The sequence below is a fragment of the Muscardinus avellanarius genome (genome assembly GCF_963383645.1).
Source record: "Muscardinus avellanarius genome assembly, chromosome: 1".
Lineage (NCBI taxonomy): Eukaryota > Metazoa > Chordata > Mammalia > Rodentia > Gliridae > Muscardinus > Muscardinus avellanarius.
In genome coordinates this window covers 220,883,368-220,903,515 of record NC_137786.1, presented here as the reverse complement: position 1 = coordinate 220,903,515, position 20,148 = coordinate 220,883,368, and the positions used below count along the sequence as shown (strand labels likewise).

The 20,148-nt window shown below is 43.0% G+C and overlaps 1 protein-coding gene across 2 annotated transcripts in view; it reads left to right on the top strand.

Moving 5' to 3' along the window:
- FNBP4 (formin binding protein 4) overlaps nt 1-20,148 on the top strand; it is a gene marked incomplete at both ends in the record, with an annotated part of 59,543 nt that overhangs the window by 37,960 nt on the left and 1,435 nt on the right. For both annotated transcript variants that reach the window (XM_080719555.1, XM_080719554.1), the window contains 4 exons: nt 7,548-7,858; nt 8,737-8,881; nt 10,134-10,504; nt 19,810-19,967. In XM_080719555.1, the coding sequence (XP_080575681.1) occupies nt 7,548-7,858; nt 8,737-8,881; nt 10,134-10,504; nt 19,810-19,967 (985 nt within the window). The remainder of the gene's footprint in view (nt 1-7,547; nt 7,859-8,736; nt 8,882-10,133; nt 10,505-19,809; nt 19,968-20,148) is intronic.

Here is a 20,148-nt window from a genome sequence, read left to right as displayed (position 1 = left end):
CCCCCCCCCCCCAGTATTAGGGGTGGAACCCCTGGGTCATTCTACCTCCCAGCTACAACCCAGCCCTATTATTTATTTATTTATTTATTTATTTATTTATTTATTTATTTATTTATTTATTGTGGGTCTGGGGATGAACCCAGGGGCATTCAACCTCCAAGCTATATCCCCTCCCCTATTTTTTATTCTTTTTCATTTGAAACCTTTGGAATCCAGGGCTATTCTACCTCCGAGCTATACCCCCAGCTCTATTTTTTAATTTTGAAACAGGGTTTTGTAGAGTTGTAAAGGGCCTCACTAAGTAGTAGCTGAGGCTCTTCTTGAACCCAGATTCTCCTGTCTCAGCCTCCCAAATGCTGGGATTACAACGTGCACCACCATACCCGGCTCTAATTTCATGTTTTAAATTGCTAAATTGTAGCTGAGCTTGGTGGCACACATTTGTAAGACCCATTTCAAAAAATAAAGAATAGAGCTGGATGTGGTGGTGCTTCCTTGTAATCCCAGCTCTCAGGAGGCTGAGACAGGAGGAGCACACAGGTTCAAAGCCAGCCTCAGCTACTTAGGCTCTCAGCAACTTAGTGAGGCCCTGTTTTCAAATAAAATATAAAATAGGCCTGGGAATGTAGCCCCAAGGTAGAAGGCCCCTGAGTTTCATCCCCAGTACCCCCCAAAAAAAAGAAAGAAAAAAGAAAGATTGAGCTGGGCGTGGTGGCACACGCTTGTAATCCCCGCGCTTGGGAGGCAGAGGTCGGAGGATCGCGCAGGTTCGAAGCTAGCTGCGCTGGCTTAAGTGACCCTGTTTCAAAGTATAAAATAGGTCTGGGAGTGTAGCCAAGAGAAGGGCTTCCAGGAACCCCAGTACCACCACCAACAACAACAAAAAAAGAAAGATTGATTAGGCTGGGCACGGTAGCATATGCTTGTAATCCATTTGGGAGGTGGAAACCTGAGGATCGTGGTTCACAGACAGCCTTAGCTACTTAGCAAGGCCCTTCGCAACTCAGTGAGACCCTGTTTCAAAAACTAAGAAGACCAAAACATAGATCTGGGGACTATAGCTTGGAGGCAGAATGCTTCTGGGTTCCATCCTTGGTACCACACAAAGAGGGATAGGGGGCTGGGAGTATAACTTGAAGGTAGACTGCCTCTGAGTTTTATTCCCAGTACAAAAGAATAAGTAAAGAATAAAATAGGGTTGGAGATATAATTCAGAAGTAGAATGCCTTTTGGTTCAATCACCAGTGCAACAAAAAAAAAAGCAAAATTGCCTTTTCTATTCAAAATACTAAGCCATAGCTGGGCGTGGTGGTGGAAGCTTTTAATCTCAGTATTCAGGAGACTGAGTCAGGAGTATCGTGGTTCATGCCAGCCTCAGCTGCTTAGTGAGGGCCTCCATAACAGTGAGACCCTGTTTCAAAATAAAGAATAAAAAATAGGGCAGGGGGTGTAGCTCGGAGGACGAATTCCACTGGGTTCCATCCCCAGACCTACAAAGGAAAAAAAATACTAAGCCTTCATTTCTCTTTGGGGGGTAAAAAGGACTTGAACTTGCTTAGGGGTAGAGTGTTGGCTAAGAAAATATATGTTTGTTTGTTTTGTACCTGAGGGTGAATTCAAAGGCATTCTACCTCTGAGCTACACTCTGCCATCTTATTCTTAAATTTTATTCGGTTCACTAAGTTGCTGAGACTGACTAGCCTGTGATCCTACTGTCAGCCTCCCTAGTACTGGGACTATAAGTATCCGCCACCACTAGTCTTGACAGATTAAAAAGGGATATGCCACTGGGTGTGGTGGTGCACGCCATTATTCCCCATACTTTGGGAACTGTGATTCTAGGATTATAGGTTCGAAGACAGCCTCAGCAATTTAGCAAGACCCTGTTTTCAAACAAAATAAAAAGTCTATGGGGAGGTGGAGCTCAGGAGTAGAATGCTTCTGGGTTCAATCCCTACTACCAAAAAAGTAACATCCCCACTAGTCTACCTTTAAACTTAGTTTTAAAATCTTTCAGCATGCAACATAAGCCATATATACCATTTTAATCTCCTTAAAAATTTTTTTTTGGTACTGGGGTTCCTGGAAGCCCTTCTACCTCCGGGCTACACTCCCAGACCTGTTTTTACATTTTTATTTGGAAACAGGGTTTCCTAAGCCAGTGTGCGTGGCTGGCTTTGAACCTGCACGATCCTCCTGTCTCTGCCTCCCAAGCACAGGGATTAAAGCGTGCGCCATCATGCCCAGCTTAACCTCCTTAAATTTTAAATGTTCTCTTAGCTGGGCATGATGGCACAGGCTTGTAATCCCGGTACTTGGGAGGCTGAGACAGGAGGATCATAGGTTTGAAGCCAGATTCAGAATCTTAGTGAGCCCTTCAGCAATCTAGTGAGACCCTATTTCCAAAAAATAAAACTAAAATCAGGTTGGGGATATAGTTCAGAGGTGGAATGCCTCGGGTTCAATCCCCAGTACCAAAAATAAAAGAATTAAATGTTCTCTTAAGTGGCAAGAATACCAAATTGATTAAATTTGGAAGTAAAAAGAAGCATCATTGTAATAGGTATGATCTCAAATTAGAGTATTTTGAAGTTCTTTTGTTTGAGCTAAAGGAGATAATTACCAATGTTTAAGACACAGATTTTATGTTTTTAGTAAATTTAGGATTCTGATGTTTTAAGATGTTCCTTGTTTGTGGTTAAATTTATCAAATGTAGTTTAATCTTGTTATATAAGGATTAATTGTGAGCAAACTGGGTGTGGTAGTGCATGCTTATAATCCCATACTTGGAAGGCTGAGACAGGAGAATCATAGATTTGAGGACAGCCTTAGCGAGACTCTATTTCCAAATAAAAAATAAAATAGGGCTGGGAGGTATAGCTCAGAGAATGCTCCTGGGTTCAATCCCCAGTACCATCAGTAGCACCAATAATAATTAGCTTTGCTGGAGGTCATAAATCACTTGTTGATAACCCTGAGCACGCTGTTTTCCTTGAGTTCCTCTGCATAGCAGCATGTCGCCCGCATCAGTGCACTGGTATTGTTTCATACTTCTAGATGAGAGACCTTTCAGCACTCCAAGTCTCAACATGCTTATCTACCACATGTTGTGATAATTGAGTAGAAGGGAGTTTAACCCCTAATTACTAATTAGGTTATTATTTGTGGTACTGTGGAGTGAACCCAGGGCCTCTACCTCCAAACTGTACTCCAGCCCAGTTTTGTTATTTTGAAACAGGGTCTTGCTAGGTTCCTGAAGGTATCACTAGTTGCTGAGGCTGTCTGTCTTTGAATCTAAGGTCCTCCTGTCTCAATCTGCCAAGTATTGGGATTACAGGCTTGCCCTACCACGCCCAGCACTAATTAAGTTATTAATCTTTGATATTTGTTACACAGCTTTCTGGCCACTCCCATACTCCATCTGAAAGTTAGTATATAAAGTGATATTAGAGAAGTGCAAGAACAAAATTAAATGCCACTTTCATATTTTAGCTGGAAAACTGCATTTCATTTTCTGGAATTCTTTTTCCCAATATTTTTCCTTAGCAGTATGGTATACCTCAAAACAATTACAAAAATAAGTAAATTATTTTCTCAGTTCTTTGAAAAGCAAAGCTACTTTAAAAGCCAAAAGGCGCTAGGCGTGGTGGCGCACGCTTGTAATCCCCGCGCTTGGGAGGCAGAGACAGAAGGATCGTGCAGGTTCGAAGCCAGCCGCGCGCGCTGGCTTAGGAGACCCTGTTTCCAAATAAAAATGTAAAAATAGGTCTGGGAGTGTAGCCCGGAGGTAGAAGGGCTTCCAGGAACCCCAGTACCACCAAAAAAAAAAAAAAAAAGCCAAAAGGCTTTGATCACCTGGATTTTCCTTGTCAGGTACTAGTGTAGTGGGTTGTTTTTAGAATGATTTCTATGGGTCACTTTTTTTTTTTAATATATACTTTTAGCCAGGCGTGGTGGCACATGCCTGTAATCCCTATACTTGGGAGGTTGAGACAGTAGGATCAGAGGTTCAAGGCCAGTCTCAGCAAGTAGTGAGACTTACCAATCTAGTGAGGCTCTGTTTCAAAATAAAAATAAGCCAGACATGATGGCGCACGCTTGTAATCCCAGCATTCGAGAGGCTGAGACCAGAGGATTGCAGTTCGTGGATAGCCTCAACTACTTAGTGAGGCCCTCTGCAACTTGGTGAGACCCTGTTTCAAAATAAAGAATAAAAGCCGGGCGTGGTGGCGCATGCTTGTAATCCCAGCATTTGGGAGGCTGAGACCTGGAGGATCGCGGTTCACAGACAGCCTCAGCTACTTAGTGAGGCCTTCTGCAACTCAGTGAGACCCGGTTTTAAAAAAAAAAAAAAAAATAGGGCAGGGCGTGTAGCTCGGAGGTCAAATGCCCCTGGGTTCCATCCCCAGACCCGCCAAAAAAATAAATAAAGAAAGAAAGAATAAAAATAGGGCGGCGGGCGGGGGGTGGCTCGGAGGTCAAATGCCCCTGGGTTCCATCCCCAGACCTGTTAAATAAATAAGTAAATAAGTAAATAAGTAAATAAAATTTAATAGGGCCGGAAGTATATATTGGAGATAGACTTCACTGGGTTCAGTCTCCAGTGCCACAAAACAATATATATCTATACTTTTATTGTTGCAATGTATTTATACATCATAGTGAGATTGAAAGTGATATAAACAGATAACACCCATCACCTGGTGATTTCCTTCTATACACCCTCCCAAATCAGTGCAGTGTATTTTGACCAGAGTAATGTAAATGGCTTTCTCCTTGCCTTAGAGCCTTCCATAATGAAGCCCTTCGGTAATCTTACCATGTTTTGTTGTTTTTTTGTTTTGTTCTTTTGAAGTACTAAGGATTAGACCCATGAGCATTCTACCTCTGAGCTATACCTCTAGCTCTATTTTTTTTTTTTTTTTTTAATTCTAAATTTTTCCTGTAGTACTGGGGATAGAACCCAGGGGCCAGGGGCATTCTACCTCCAAGCTAGACCAACAGCCCTGTTTTTTATTCTTTATTTTGAAACAGGGTCTAGCTGAGTTGCAAAGAGCCTCACTAAATAGCTGAGGCTATGAATCGTATTTCAGCCTCCCAAAGGCTTGGGATTACAAGCATGTAACACCATGCCTGGCTTTACTTTTTTTATTTTGAAACAGGATCTCAGCCTTCCAAGTATTGTGATTATAAATGTACACCACCCCCAACTAATTCACCACTTTGGAATTTGTTAGGTGACTACCTGTGGGTATTTACCTCATGAGAAGTGAGATTATTGGACTTGAATATTCTAAAGCTCTTGAACCCTTGCTGTTTCACTAGGGCATCCTGGTAAAGTAGAAAGCTCTAGGCTAGGAGTTGGTCCTGAACTCTGACTCTGGCCTGGCCACTAAGTCATAGGATCTTGGGCAAGTCAGTTTCTGCCTGGGTTTCATTACCTGTAAAATGAGAAGGTTGAACTAGATGCTTTTTCATGTCTCTTCTACTCCTAAATTCTATGATTTTAGGGAGAAAAATCCCCTCAACATTCCTGGGATATGTATCTAATAGTCCCATATATTGTGAAACTTTCCTATTGACGATAAAGAGGGATGGGGAAGGCTGCAAGTAAGTATATCGTCCTATTTTCTCTACTCTCTTAAAACTTTTAACAGCAGGAAAATCACAGTGTTCAGTGGTGGCTTTTTTTTTTCCTTTTTGTGGTCTGGGGATTGAACCCAAGGGTATTCTGCCACTGAGATGCATATACCTCCAGTTCCTTTTTTTTTTTTTTTTAATTATTTTATTTTGAGACAGACTCGTTAAGTTGCACAGGCTATTTCAGTTTTTAAAGTACTGGGATTACTTGTGTAAGCCACTGTGCCAGGCTGCTCATGTGAAATTTGAGAAAGCTGGTCTTGCAGTTTTTCAATAGCAATTGTATGTGTGTGTTAGGGATTAAACCCGAGAGGCACTTTACCACTGAAATATATCCCTCGTTTGTTTCTTTATTTTGAGATAGTGTCTTCTTAAATTGCCCAAGATGGCATGTGTGTGTGTGTTATACTAGGGATTGAATCCAGGGGCATTCTACCTTCAAGCTATACCCCCATCTTTTTTATTCTTTTTGCTCTGAAAGAGGGTTTTACTAGCTTAGGTAGAGCCTTGCTGTGCTGCTAAAGCTGGCATCATACCTGTGATCCTCCTCTCTCAGCCTCCCAGGCACTGGGATTGCAGGTGTGCATCACCATGCCAAGCTTTGACCTCAAATTTGAGTTCCTTCCACTTCAGCCTCCCAAGTCACTGGGATTACAGGCATGTGCCACTATGCCTGACTCGGTTACTTTTTTTCCCCCTGGTGCTAGGGATCATTGGACATGCTAGGAAGCACTCCACAACTGAGCTACATCCCCATTCCTCATGTGTGTTTTTTCATTTTTTGGGTATTGACCCAGGGACATTCTGCGTATGAGATATACCCTCAGCCTTATTTTTTATTTGGAAACAGTCTTGTAAAGTTGCTGAGGGCCCAGCTAAGTTGCTGGATCTGGCTTGAAACCTATGATCCATCTGTCACAGCCTCCCAAGTACTGGGATTATAGACATGTGCCACCACGTATGGCTCTCAGCTATGTATACATATACATATACATATACATTAGTACTGGGATGGAACCCAAGTGCATTCTACCTCTGAGGCACATCACCAACCCCTATTTTTTAGTTTATTTTGAAGTCGCGGAGGGCCTCACTAAGAGCTAAGGCTGGCCTTAAACCAGTTGTGGGATTACAAGCGTGTGCCACCATGCCTGGCTTCCATTATTGTTTTTTAACTCAAACCTTAGCGACAGTAGTTTCAAGTGGTCTGCTTCTTCATTTTGTGTATGTGGTACTGGATTTTACTGCCCCGTCCCTATTTTTTTATTTTGGAACAGGTCTCACTAAGTTGCCAAGGCTTACCTTGAACCTATAATCCTCTCAGCCTCCCAAGTACTGAGATTACAGATGTATATCACCATGCTTGACTTCAAATACCTTTTGAGTCTGAAAATAAAACTCTGAGATACCATTTACTTTGAAGATGTGTCTTCCTAAATTTCCCATTGATCACAAATCTAAAAATACCTTCACCTCACTTTGATTGCTGTGATTTAGCAGATGAATGAAATCTATACAGAGATGGGAAGGAATGAAAGCCAACAGTAACTAACACCTTATAAAAAGTTACTTTTTTTTTAACTATTAACCCATTTTAGTCAAAGTGGACAGAACTTTTGGGTTTGGGATGGGTATTTCTGTTACCCACTAACCTAGCTCATTAAAACACTAGTATAATACAACTGGGGAAAGCACTGTGGGATTAGAGTCCCATGGTGAGGGGTGTTAGGTCATTAAAGCCATTTCTGAACTGAACTTGAATGACATCAATGTAGAATAGGTAGGTGCCTGTGGGTCAGATTTCTGTTAGGCTAGGGGGAGCCAGTCCCTGAAACTACCAAGCTCACTGAACTAAGTTGATACAGAGTTTGTCTTGCTCTTCCCTGACTCCTCTTTGTTTCCATAGGTTCTCTTTGTAAAGAAGCCTTCTCTGGTCAAGTTTCTTCTTCATCACTCATGCCGCTTACTCCATTCTGGACCCTTCTTCAGTCAAATGTGCCTGTGCTTCAACCTCCATTACCCTTGGAAATGCCACCTCCCCCCCCTCCGCCCCCAGAATCCCCTCCTCCCCCGCCACCCCCCCCTCCTCCTATGGAAGATGGGGAAATCCAAGAGGTAGAGATGGAGGATGAGGGAAGCGAGGAGCCTCCTGCCCCAGGAACAGAGGAGGATACTCCTCTCAAACCTTCAGCACAAGCCACAGTTGTTACTAGCCAGGTATGTAAAGGCTCTAGCATTTGGGATGATTAGGGGACTAGCATGATAAACACCATATTTTGTTTTATTTTGTAGTGCGGGGGATTGAACACAGGGGCATTTCTCCTTCCAGGCTATACCACACGGCCCTTTTTTTTTTTTTGAAACACAGCCTCTCTAGGTTGTTTCAAGTCTCACTATACTGCTGAGGCTATCCTTAAACCTGTGATCCTCCTGTCTGAGCCTCCCAAGTACTGAAATTATAGGCGTGCACTAACTTGCCTAGTTGTTTTTTTAATGTATTTATTTATTTTTGTGGTACTGGGGATGGAACCCAGGGGCATTCTACCTCCGAGCTACACCCCCAGTCCTATTTTTTAGTCTTTATTTTAAAACAAGGTCTCACTAAGTTGAAAAGGGCCTGAGACTGGCCACAAACCTTTAGTTCTCCTGCCTTAGCCTTCCAAGTACTGGGTTTATAAGTGTGCGCCACCAGACCCAGCTTGGTTGTTTTGTTTTATTTTATTTGTTTGTTTGTTTGTTTGTTTTGCAGTATTGGGGGTGGAACCCAGGCGTATTCTGCCTCCAAGCTATACTCCCAGCCCTATTTTTTATTCTTTTTTTTTGTGTGTGTGGTACTGAGAGTGGAACCCAAGGGCTTTTCCACCTCCAGGCTATACTCTCAGACCTATTTTACTCTTTATTTTGAAACAGGGTCTCACTGAGTTGCAGAGGGCCTCACTAAGTAGCTGAGATTGTCCACAAACCAAGATCCTCCAGTCTCAGCCTCCCAAATACTGGGATTACAAGCGTGCGCCACCACGCCCGGCTGGTGTTTTTATTTTAGATGAGTAGTTTACCATGGCCATCAGCCCCTGACCAGAATGTTTGTGTTTCAGAGTTCAGTTGATTCCACCACTTCTAGTTCTCCATCTACTAAAGCGATAAAGAGAAAAGCTACAGAAATTAGTACTGCAGTGGTTCAGAGATCAGCTACCATTGGTAGCTCTCCAGTCCTCTATAGCCAGTCAGCTATCGCTACAGGTAAGCATTGTAATTAAAGTGTTTTTCTCATTGTATTTCTTTGGTTTCAGCTTAGATGTGTTAAGTTAAAGAAATATTAAAGGTTTTTGTTTTTGAAGGCTGATTGTATACATTTCTTTAAGTTATTAAAAACTCTTAAAATAGTTTGGCTTATATCCTTGCGTGTTGCTTTCTGTGTTTTGGGTTTGAGGCTTGAACCTAGGGACTTCTACTTCTGAGTGACACTCCATCCTTTTTCTTTTTCTTTCTTTCTTTTTTATTTTTTTTTAATTTTTTGAAACAGGGTCTACATTCTCGCTAAATTGCTGAGGACTTCGATAAATTGCCAAGTCTTGCTTTTTAGATATTTTAATACTAAGTTACTGTGAGGTTGAAATTTTACTATCAGTATATAAGGCAGCTTTTAGAGGAAAAGGTATATTGAAATAATTTTGTAAGTGATCTAATTCCTGCCCCCTCCTTTTGTCTTTTCTTTTTTTGTTTTTGTTTTTGGTGGATATTGTATCCAGAAGCATTCTACCTCTGAGCTACACCCAATTCTTTTTATTATAATTGGGCTTTTTTGTTTGTTTGTTTTTGCTACTAGGAATTGAAGCCTGGAGCATTATACCTCTAAGCTCCCCTACCCTTTTTTTATTTTTTATTTGGAAACGGAGCCTAAGTAGCTGAGGCTGACTTCAAACCTGCTATCCTCCTTAGCCTCCCAAGTGCTAGAATTATAGGCATGTGTTGCCACACCCAGCCACCTAATTCTCGTCCTCACCCCCACCATACATAACCCCACCTTATTTTGTGATATTAGAGATTGAATCCTGGGGCATTATACCTTTGAGGGATGTCCCCAGGCCTTTTATTGGAGGGGGATAATAGGAATTGAACCCAGGGGTATTGTACTTCTGAGCTATACCCCCAGCCCTATTTTTTATTCTTTATTTTGAAACAGGGTCAGAGTTGCAAAAGGCCTCACTAAGTAGCTGAGGCTGTCTGCAATCTTCCTGTCTCAGCCTCCCAGATACTGGGATTATAGGCTCCAGGCGTATGCCACCATGCCTGGCTATCTTCAGGTCATTTTACTTTTTGTTTTGAAACAGGGTCTAAGGCTGTCCTCAAACCTGCTATCTTCTGTTTGTCTTCCAGGTACTAAGATTGCAGATGTGAGCCACCAGGCCCAGCTTTCTAATTCCTTTTCTTTTCTACTTATGGTCTTGGCAAAATGTTTTTTTATGGTATCATTTTATGTTTTCACTGTTAGGTCACCAGGCAACAGGGATTGGACACCAGGCTGCTGGGATTGGACACCAGACAATATCAGTTAGTCATCCAGCAGCAGGAATGGGTCATCAGGCCAGAGGAATGAGCCTCCAATCAAATTACCTCGGACTAACAGCAGCACCTGCGATCATGGGTTACGCTGAGTGTTCTGTCCCAATTGGAGTGACTGCTCCTTCGTTGCAGCCGGTCCAGGCCCGAGGTGCTGTGCCAGCTACTACCATTATAGAACCGCCACCACCTCCTCCTCCTCCTCCTCCTCCTCCTACTCAGCCACCACCACCACCACCAGCACCAGCATCAGCTCCCAAGATGCCACCAGCAGAGAAGACAAAAAAAGGAAAGAAAGATAAGGTGCATCACTTTAAAGCTTTATTTTGTATTTCAAAAAATGTTACACAAAATTAACGTATGTATGTGTGTGTGTTGCTAGAGAGTGCAGGTAGGCAGGGGCATTTTACCTCTGAGCTGCACCCAGAGCCTTCTTTTATCTTTTGTTCAGAAATAGGGTCTTGTGAAGTTGCGGAGATTGAACATGAACCTGTGATACTCCGGTCTCAGCCTGGATTACTGTGATTATAGTTGTACACCACCACTCCTGCCCCCCCACCCCTAGAACTGGAGATTGAACCCAGGGGCATTCTACCTCCAAGCTACATCCCCAGCCCAGTGTTTTATTCTTTATTTTGAAACAGGGTCTCACTAAGTTGCGGAGGACTCACTAAGTAGCTGGGGCTTGTCTCCAACCTGCAATCCTCCAGTGTCACACCCAGCCTTTTTTCTTCCTTCCATTTATTCATTCATTTGTTTATTTTTGTGGTACTGGGGAAGGATCCCAGGGGCATTCTACATTTGAGCTGCCCCCCCCCCCCAGGTCCTATATTTTATTCTTTATTTTAAAACAGGGTCTCACTGAAATTGCAAGGGACCTCACTAAGTAGCTGAGGTTGTCCACGAACCACAATCCTCCTGCCTTAGCCTCCCAAATGCTGGATTACAAGTGTGCCCCTTCACACCAGATTTTTTTAGATTTCTTTCTTATTTATTTATTTATTTGTGGTGATTCTGAGGATGGAACCCAGGGCCACCATCCTACCTCCAAGCTACACCCTAGCTTTTTTTTTTTTTTGGATCTCACTAAGCTGCAGAAAGAAGGCCTCAATAAGTAGCTGAGGCTGGCCACGAACCTAGATCCTCCAGTCTCAGCTTCCCAAGTACAGGGATTATAAGCGTTTGCCAACACACCTGGCTAAGTTTTTATTTTTGTGATGCTGAGGATTAAACCTAGGCAAGTTCTTCCTCCAAGCTACACTTCTAGCTATATTTTATTTTTATCTGGAAGTGGGGTCTCACTAAGTTGCAGAGAGTCTCCCTGAATTGCCGAGGCTTGCTGCAATCCTGCAGTTCTCTGCTCTCAGTCTTCCAAGTATTGAGATTACAGGTGAGCATCATCACACCCATCTTTAACCATTTTAAAGTATAAAATTTGAGCTGGGCATGGTGGCACACATTTGTAATCCCCACGCTTGGGAGGCGGAGACAGGAACATTCCGCTGGTTCGAAGCCAGCCCTGCTGGCTTAAGAGACCCTGTTTCCAAAAATAAAAAAGTATAAAATAGGTCTGGGAGTGTAGCCCGGAGGTAGAAGGACTTCCTGGAACCCCAGTACCACCAAAAAAAATATATATATACAATTTGAGCCGGTTTGGTGGTGCACACTTGTAATCTCAGTACTTGGGAGGCTGAGACAGGAGGACTGTAGGTTCGCAGCCAACCTCAGCTACTTACGCCCTCCAAAACTTAGACCCTGTTTCAAAATAAAGAATAAAAAACAGGGCTGGGGTGGCTGGGCGTGGTGGTGCACGCTTGTAATCCCTGCACTTGGGAGGCGGAGACAGGAGAATCGCACAGGTTCAAAGCCAGCTGCGCTGGCTTAAAAGACCCTGTTTCCAAATAAAAATAAAAAATAAGTCTGGGAGTATAGCCCAGAAGTAGAAGGGCTTCCAGGAACCCCAGTACCATTAAAAAAAAAAAAAAAAAAAGTATAAAAACAGGGCTAGGGGTGTAGCTCGGAGGTAGAATACCTTTGGGCTTAATCTCCAGTGCCACCAAAAAAAAAAAGAAGAAGTGTACAATTTAAAAACATTTAATTTAGCCAGGCATTGTGTAACACACTTATAATTCAGGCATTTGGAAGGCTGAAACAGGAGGATCCAGGTTCACACACAGCCTCAGCTACTTAGTGAGGCTCTTTGCAACTCAGACTGTTTCAAAATAAAGAATAAAAAATAGGGCCTGAGGGTTGAGCTCGGAGGTAGAATGCCCCTGGGTCCCATCCCCAGTACCAACAAAAAAATTTTTAAAAATGTTTAATTCATTCTGTTTTGTGCAACCACCGTATGTATGTATGTATGTATGTATGTATGTATGTATGTATGTATTTTATTTGCAGTACTGGGGATTGAACTCAGGGGCATTCTACCTAGCCTCCTTTTTTTTCCTTTTTTTTTTTTTTCTTTCTTTTTTGCGGTGCTGGGGATGGAACCCAGGGGCATTCTACCTCTGAGCTACACCCCCAGCCCTCTTTTTTAGTCTTTATTTTGAAACTGGGTCTCACTGAGTTAAAAAGAGCTTAACAAAGTAGCTAAGGTTTTCCACAAGAGGTTATCCTCCTATCTCAGCCTCCTGAATGCTGTGGTTACAAGCGTGCTCCACCATGCCAAGTTTATTATTTATTTTGAAACAGGGTTTTACTAAGTTCCTAAGGGCCTCACTAAATAGCTGTTGCTGGCTACTAACTTGTGATCTTCCTGTCTTATCTCCCAAGTACTGGGAATACAGTACTTGGTAGACCATGTATACCAAATATATATATTTTTTTTTCTTTTTTTTTCTTTTTGGTGGTACTGGGGAAGGAACCCAGGAACATTCTACCTCCAGTATATACCCCCAGCTGCTGCTTATTATTATTTTTATTTTGAAACAAGGTTTTACTAAGTTGTAGAAGGCCTCACTAAGTAGCTGAGGCTGGCTGTGAACTGTGATCCTCCTGTCTCAGCCTCCAAAGTACTGGGATTGCAAGCATGTGCCACCACACCTGGCTCTATACTTTTATTTATTTATTTATTTATTTTTTTTACTGGAGATGGAACCTCCGGGCTACACTCCCATACCTATTTTATGTTTTATTTGGAAACAGGGTGCGCAATTCTCCTGTCTCCTCCTCCCAAGCGCGGGGATTACAAGCGTGCGCCACCATGCTCGGCTATACAAATATTTTTAAGACAAGCATTTCTAGCTCTTTTTCTAGAACCCTAGAGGCTACATCTGATTCTTAATTTTGAAACAGGGTCTCACTAAGTTGAGGAGGGCCTCACTAAGTAGCTGAGGCTGTCCACGAACCACGATCTTCTGGTCTCAACCTCCAGAATGCTGGGATCATAAGTGTGCGCCACCACGCCCGGTTCTGCAACTGATTTAACTAGTACTGGGGATTGAACCCAGGGGTATTCTACCTGACCCACAACCCCAGCCCTTTTTTTTCCCCAGGCGGTCTCGTTAGGTTAATGAGAGTCTCACTACTTGCTAAGGGTGTCCTCGAGCCTATGTTCCTCCTATCTCTACTGAAGATTACAAGCACGTACTTTGTTAAATATTTTCTCCCAGTCTATGATTTGGCCTTTTCCTTTCTTCCTGAACTCTTCCATCCATCCAATGGTGTCATGTTTGTGTGTTTCATTTTTATATACCTCATATCTAAAAATTATAACCTGTCAGCCAAGTGCATGCCTATAATCCCTGTACTAGAGACAGGAAGATTGCATGTTTGAGGCCAGTATCAGCAATTTACCAAGGCCCTTGGCAACTCAGTGAGACCTTGTTTCAAAATAAAAATTAAAATAGAGTTGGGTATATAGTGGTGCACTCTTGTAATCCCTGCCATTGAGAGGCTGAGTCAGGTGTTCTATTCCTAGTACCTTAAAAAAAAAAAAAAAAAAGGAAAGAAATAGGGCACGGGAGCCAGGTGTGGTGGCACATACTTTTAATCCCAGTAGTTGAGAGGCTGAGAGACGGGAGGATTCATGTTTGCAACCAGCGTCAGCAACTTAGTGAGGCCCTCTGCAACTTAATGAGACCCTGTTACAAGTTAAAGAATAAAAAAGGGCTCACGGTTTGGCTTAGAAGTAGAATGCCCCTGGATTCAATCCCAAGTACTACATGCACACATACATACATACGTAAAGGATGACCAGTCTCTCCTGACAGGCCTTTTTTTTTTGGGGGGGGGGGTACTGGCAATGGAACCTAGGGGCATTCTACCTCTGAGAGACATCCCCACATTCTAATTTTTTATTCCCTGTGTTTGGGGGTGGGGTACTGGGGCTGGAACCCAGGGGCTTTCTACCTCTGGTCTATACTCCCAGACCTATTTTATACTTTATTTGGAAACAGGGTCTCACTAAGTTGTTGAGAGCCTCACTAATTAGCTGAGGCTGGCTTCTAACCTGTGCGATTCTCCTGTCTCAGCCTCCCAAGCGCGGAGATTACAAGCGTGCGCCACCACGCCCGGCTTGACAGGCCATTTTTTAAAAACAAAAACAATAAACTGGGCATGGTGGTGCACACTTGTAATCCCAATACTTGAGATTATAGGAGGATCACAGGTTTGAAGCCAGCCTCAGCAATTTAGTGAGGCCCTCCTCAACTTAGTGAAACCATATCCAAATAAATAAAATTGGGCTGGGAATATAATTTGGACATATAATGCCTTTGAGTTCAGTCTCTAGTACCAAAATAAAAAACATATTCTTAATGTTTCTAATACTCAAGAATATTTAAATTTATAGATATTTTCAGCATTTTCTCTTAAGAGCTTTGTGGGCATCTTAATAGGAAATAAAGACCAAGCATAGTGGCACATTCATGTAATTGCAGCTAGAAAGGAATCCCAGGAGGAAGAGAACTTGAGGCCTGCCTTATCTCAATATTAAAGGGGCCAGGGGCCGTGTGTGGTGGCGCACGCTTGTAATCCCCGCGCTTGGGAGGCAGAGACAGGAGGATCGCGCAGGTTCGAAGCCAGGAGCGTGTGCTGGCTTAAGAGACCCTGTTTCCAAATAAAAATACAAAATAGGTGTCTGGGAGTGTAGCCTGGAGGTAGAAGGGCTTCCAGGAACCCCAGTACCACAAAAAAAGGGGGGGGGCAGGGTTGTAAACTCAAGAGATAGAGCTCTTGAACATGGTGTTGGTGGCGTATGTTTGTAATACCAGTTCTTGAGAGGCTAAGACAAGGAGGGTCACAGATTCCACCTGTGGTGCATTCCCAGCTTTAATTCTTTTCTTTCTTTCTCCCCCCCTCCTCCAGTACTGGTGATGGAACCCCAGGGCATTCTACCTCCAAGCGACACCCTCAGCCCTTCTTTATTTTGGAATAGGGTCTCAGTGAGTTGGAAAGGGCCTCACTAAGTAACTAAGGCTGTTGACTTTGGAGTGCAATCCTCCTGTCTCAGCCAAATGTCTGGATTACAGGCGTGTGCCACCACACCCACCTTTAGTCTTTATTTTAGTGTGGAGGGCCTCACTGAGCAGCTGAGGCTGGCTGCAAACCTGTGCTCCTGTGTCAGCCTCCCAAGTATTGGGATTACAAGTGCGCGCCACCACACCTGGCTTTCTATTCTTTATTTTGAAATAGGGTTTCACTAAGTTGCAAAGGACCTTACAAGTTTCTAATGTTGGCCACGAACCTGTGTTTCTTCTGTCTCAACCTTCCAAGAACTGGGATTACAAGCATGCGTCATCACGCCCAGCAGCTGCAATGTTCTTCTACTTAAAATGTATTCAGGCCGGGCGTGGTGGTGCACACTTGTAATCCCCCACGCTTGGGAGACGGAAACAGGAGGATCATGCAAGTTCGAAGCCAGCTTCCCTGGCTTAAGAGACCCTGTTTCCAAATAAAAATATAAAATAGGTCTGGGAATATAGCCCGGAGGTAGAAGTACCACCCAAAATAAAATGTATTCAAACAACCAACAAAACTGTTTGGACCTGTGGTTTCAAATGTGATAGGCCATCTGTAATCCAGTACCTGGTGGGCTGAGGCAGGAAAATTGCAGATTCAAGGACAGCCTTAGCAACTTAATGAGACTCTGTCTAAACAAAAAGTAGGAGCTAGGGGTATAGCTCAGAGATAGGATGTCTCTGGGTTCAATTCCCATTATCACCCCCTGAAAAAAATGAAACATTTATTTTCCCATGGCAAATAGTAATCAAATACGCTAAAAATTCATGTAATGTGTACAGATCCAACTGTGAAACAGTAGTGATGAGGTATCTAGGTCTGTGGTTATTAATCAGGTTTGCAGGTGTTGAGAGGTTTTATCCCTCTGAGCTCCCTGCGCTCATTATTAATCTGTGCTTGAGCAGAAGTGACTGTGTTAGAGCTTATTGAAAGAGTGTGTATGCATTGGGACAGTGCCACAGGTAAAGTGAGAGAATGGGGGGGTTGGCACATGCTGAAAGTGAGCACTATAGATGGGCACTCCTCCCTCTAAAGGAAGAATTGTCAGTGACCAGTATTCAGAACTAGCTGGGCATGTTGCCCATTACTTGGTAGGCTAATAATACAGGAGGATTGCAGATTCAAGCAACTTATCGAGACCCTGTTTCAAAACAATAAAAAAGTGGGGGGTAGCTTGGAAGTAGAAGGGTCCAGAGTTCAAGTCCAACCATCACACAAAAAAAGTGTGGGGGGAGATTGAGAAAAGAAAATAGTAAGAGCCAAGTAATATACTCAAGACTGGAAATAATTATTTTTGAAGGCTTTGGGGGCTTTTTTTCTTATTCAGGAAATCTATTTGTCTCAAGTACAGCAAGGAAACTTTTCCTGAGACCCCTTACTCAGTTCTCATGTAAACGCGCTCCATCACACCTGCTACCTGAGCTTCTACTTGCCAGGCTTATAGCATAAACCCTGGTCAGGTTTACATTTCTCCCAGGCGTGGTGGCGCACACTAGTAATTCCAGTACTTGGGGGGCTGAGACAGGAGGATCGCAGGGTCACAGGTTCACAGCCAGCCTCAGCTACTTACCGAGGCCCTCTGCAATTTAGTGAGACCCTGTTTAAAAGTTAAGAATAAAAAATAGGGCTGGGAACCTGGGCACGGTTTCACACACTTGTAATTCCAGCATTTGGGGAGGCTGAATTGGGTTTCAAGTACAGCCTCAGCTACTTAGTAAGACCCTCTGTAACTCAGTGAGACACTATTTCAACCCTCAATTTGGCCAAAAAGGAAAATGGGTCTTATCAATATCTAATATACTGGCTGTCTTCACATAACTAAACACAGACTATAAGAAGTCTACTTTCAGTGTATACTACTTGTCAAGAATTTGTATTAGGGACTTGGGATTCAGCAATGAATCAGACAAAAATCTGCCTTTGTTGGCGATTTCCTTTTTTGGAGCGGTACTGGAGATTACCCAGGGGTATGCTATCTCCAAGCTACACCCTTAGCTCTTTTATTTATTTTTTCAATAGGGATGGAACCCAGAGGCATTCTACCTCCAACCTGTGTACCCCAGCCCTGATTTTTTTTTTTTTTTAATTTCAAAACAGGGTCTCACTAAATTGTGAAGGGCCTCACTAAGTGGTCCTGAGTTCAAGTCCAACCATCACCAAAAAAAAGTGTGAAAACCATGAAAAAAAAAGGTGAAAACCGTGGTCCTTCTCAGCCTCCCAAAAGCTGGGATTAGGCATGTGCCACCATACCCAGCAGCCCTTTTGTTATGTTGAAACAGGGTCTTGCTGAGATTGGTCTCAAACCTGTGATCCTTAAACCTGTACTAGGATTACAGCTGTGCACCACTGCACAGGGCTCTCTTCTTGTGTGTGTGTGTGTGGGGGGGGTTACTGGGGGTGAAACCCAAGGGCTTTTCTACCTCCAGGCTATACTTTGAGACCTATTTTTTTAAAATATGCTATTCCTCCTTTATTTTTATTTTGAAACAGTTTTACTAGGTTGATCAGAGTCTCACTACTTGCTGAGGCTTATTAAATGACAATTTAAAATATGAAGGTAAGGCAAAAGAAGAGAAGCGTGTGGATGTGTGTAGTGGGGGTTGGGGGTTTGGTACTAGGGATTGAACCCAAGAGTGTTCTGCCTCTACATCCTAGCCCTATTTTATTTCATTCTTTATTTTGAAACAGGTCTCAGCTGGGTGTGGTGATACATACCTGTAATCCCGGTACTTGGGAAACTGGAGACAGTAGGATCATTGGTTGAGGACAGCCTCAGCAAATGATTGAGACTCTCAAATTTTTCAAAAGGGGGATCGATAGTCATCTCCCAAAGCTAGAATGTCCCTAGTTGCTGCACATTGGCCTCAAATGTGCAATTCTCCTGAGTTAAGAGTGTTTTTTGTTTTTTAGTTTTTTTTTTTTGTTTTGGTTTGGTGTTTGGTTTTTTATAGTACTGGGGATTGAACCCAAGGGTAATCTTCCAAGCTGCACCTCTAGCCTGATTTTTTTATTCTTTATTTCGAAACAGGGTCTCACTAAGTTGTGGAGGGGAGGGACTCACTAAGTAGCTGAGGCTTGCCATGAACCTTTGATCCTCCTGTCCCAGCCTATCTTGCCGGGTGTGATGGCACACACTTGTAATCCCAGTATTCAGGAGGCTGAGACTGGAGGATTGGAGGATTGCAGTGCAGACAGCCTCAGCTACTTAGGCCCTCCGCGACTTAGTGAGACCCTGTTTCAAAATAAAGAATAAGGCTGGGCATGGTGGCACACACTTGTAATCCCTGCTCTTGGGAGGCGGAGACAGGAGGATCGCGCAGGTTTGAAGCCAGCCATGCTGGCTTAAGAGACCCTGTTTCCAAATAAAAAGTATAAAATGGGCCTGGGAGTGTAGCCCGGAGGTAGAAAGTTTCCAGGAACCCCAGTACCACCAAATAAATAAGGAATAAAAAATAGGGCAGGAGCCGGGAGTGGTGGCACATGCTTGTAATCCCAGCATTTGGGGGTTTGAGATGGGAGGATCATGGTTCAAGGATAGTCTTAGCTACTTAGTGAGGTCCTTTGCAACTCAGTGAGACCTGGTTTCAAAATAAAGAATAAAAAAAAAAAAATAGGGCAGAGGGTGTAGCTCAGAGTTTGAATGCCCCTGGGTTCCATCCCTAGCTGGCCTTGAACCTACTATTCTCTTGTCTCAGCCTCCTGAGTACTAGAATTACAGGAGTGGACCTGGCTTCCCCAGCCCTTAATAGCTTTCCAGTTCTATAGAATTTAAAACTGTTATCCTTATCTTCTAAGAATTATAGTGTTCATATCAAATGGTAAATAAATAAAAGCTGAAATACCAAGGTCCAGCTTTTCTGAAAAGCAACAAAATCAATGGCAACTATTAAATATGAATTAAATAATGGGGGTGTAGCTTAGTTACAGAGGGCTTGCCTAGCAGACCCTGGCTTTTGTCCCCAGCACAGGGAGCAGAAGAGGGGCTGTAGAATAGAAAGATTATAAAGGAAAATTTCCTGGCTTTATTTAATAAAATATCCCATTTAAAACATCTTATCCCTTAGAATCAAGGAAAGAGTTTGATCTGTAATAAAGGGAACCTGTTTCCTTATTATATTCCTTCTGACCTCTAACATTTATTACAGGCAAAGAAAAGTAAAACCAAAATGCCATCTTTGGTAAAGAAATGGCAAAGTATCCAGCGTGAGTTAGATGAAGAAGAGAACTCCAGTTCCAGTGAAGAGGACCGAGAATCAACTGCACAGAAGCGAATCGAAGAGTGGAAGCAGCAGCAGCTAGTCAGGTAAAAAAAAAAAAAAAAAAAAAAAAAATCACGTGTTCTGGGAGTGTTTGTGAGAGGTGGTGATCGTTTTCTTAGAACAGTCACATTCTTTAAATCACAGCCCTTAGCCAGGTTGGTGGTGCATGCTTGTAATCCCAGTACTTGGGAGACTGAGACAGAAGACTCACAGGTTCATGGCCAT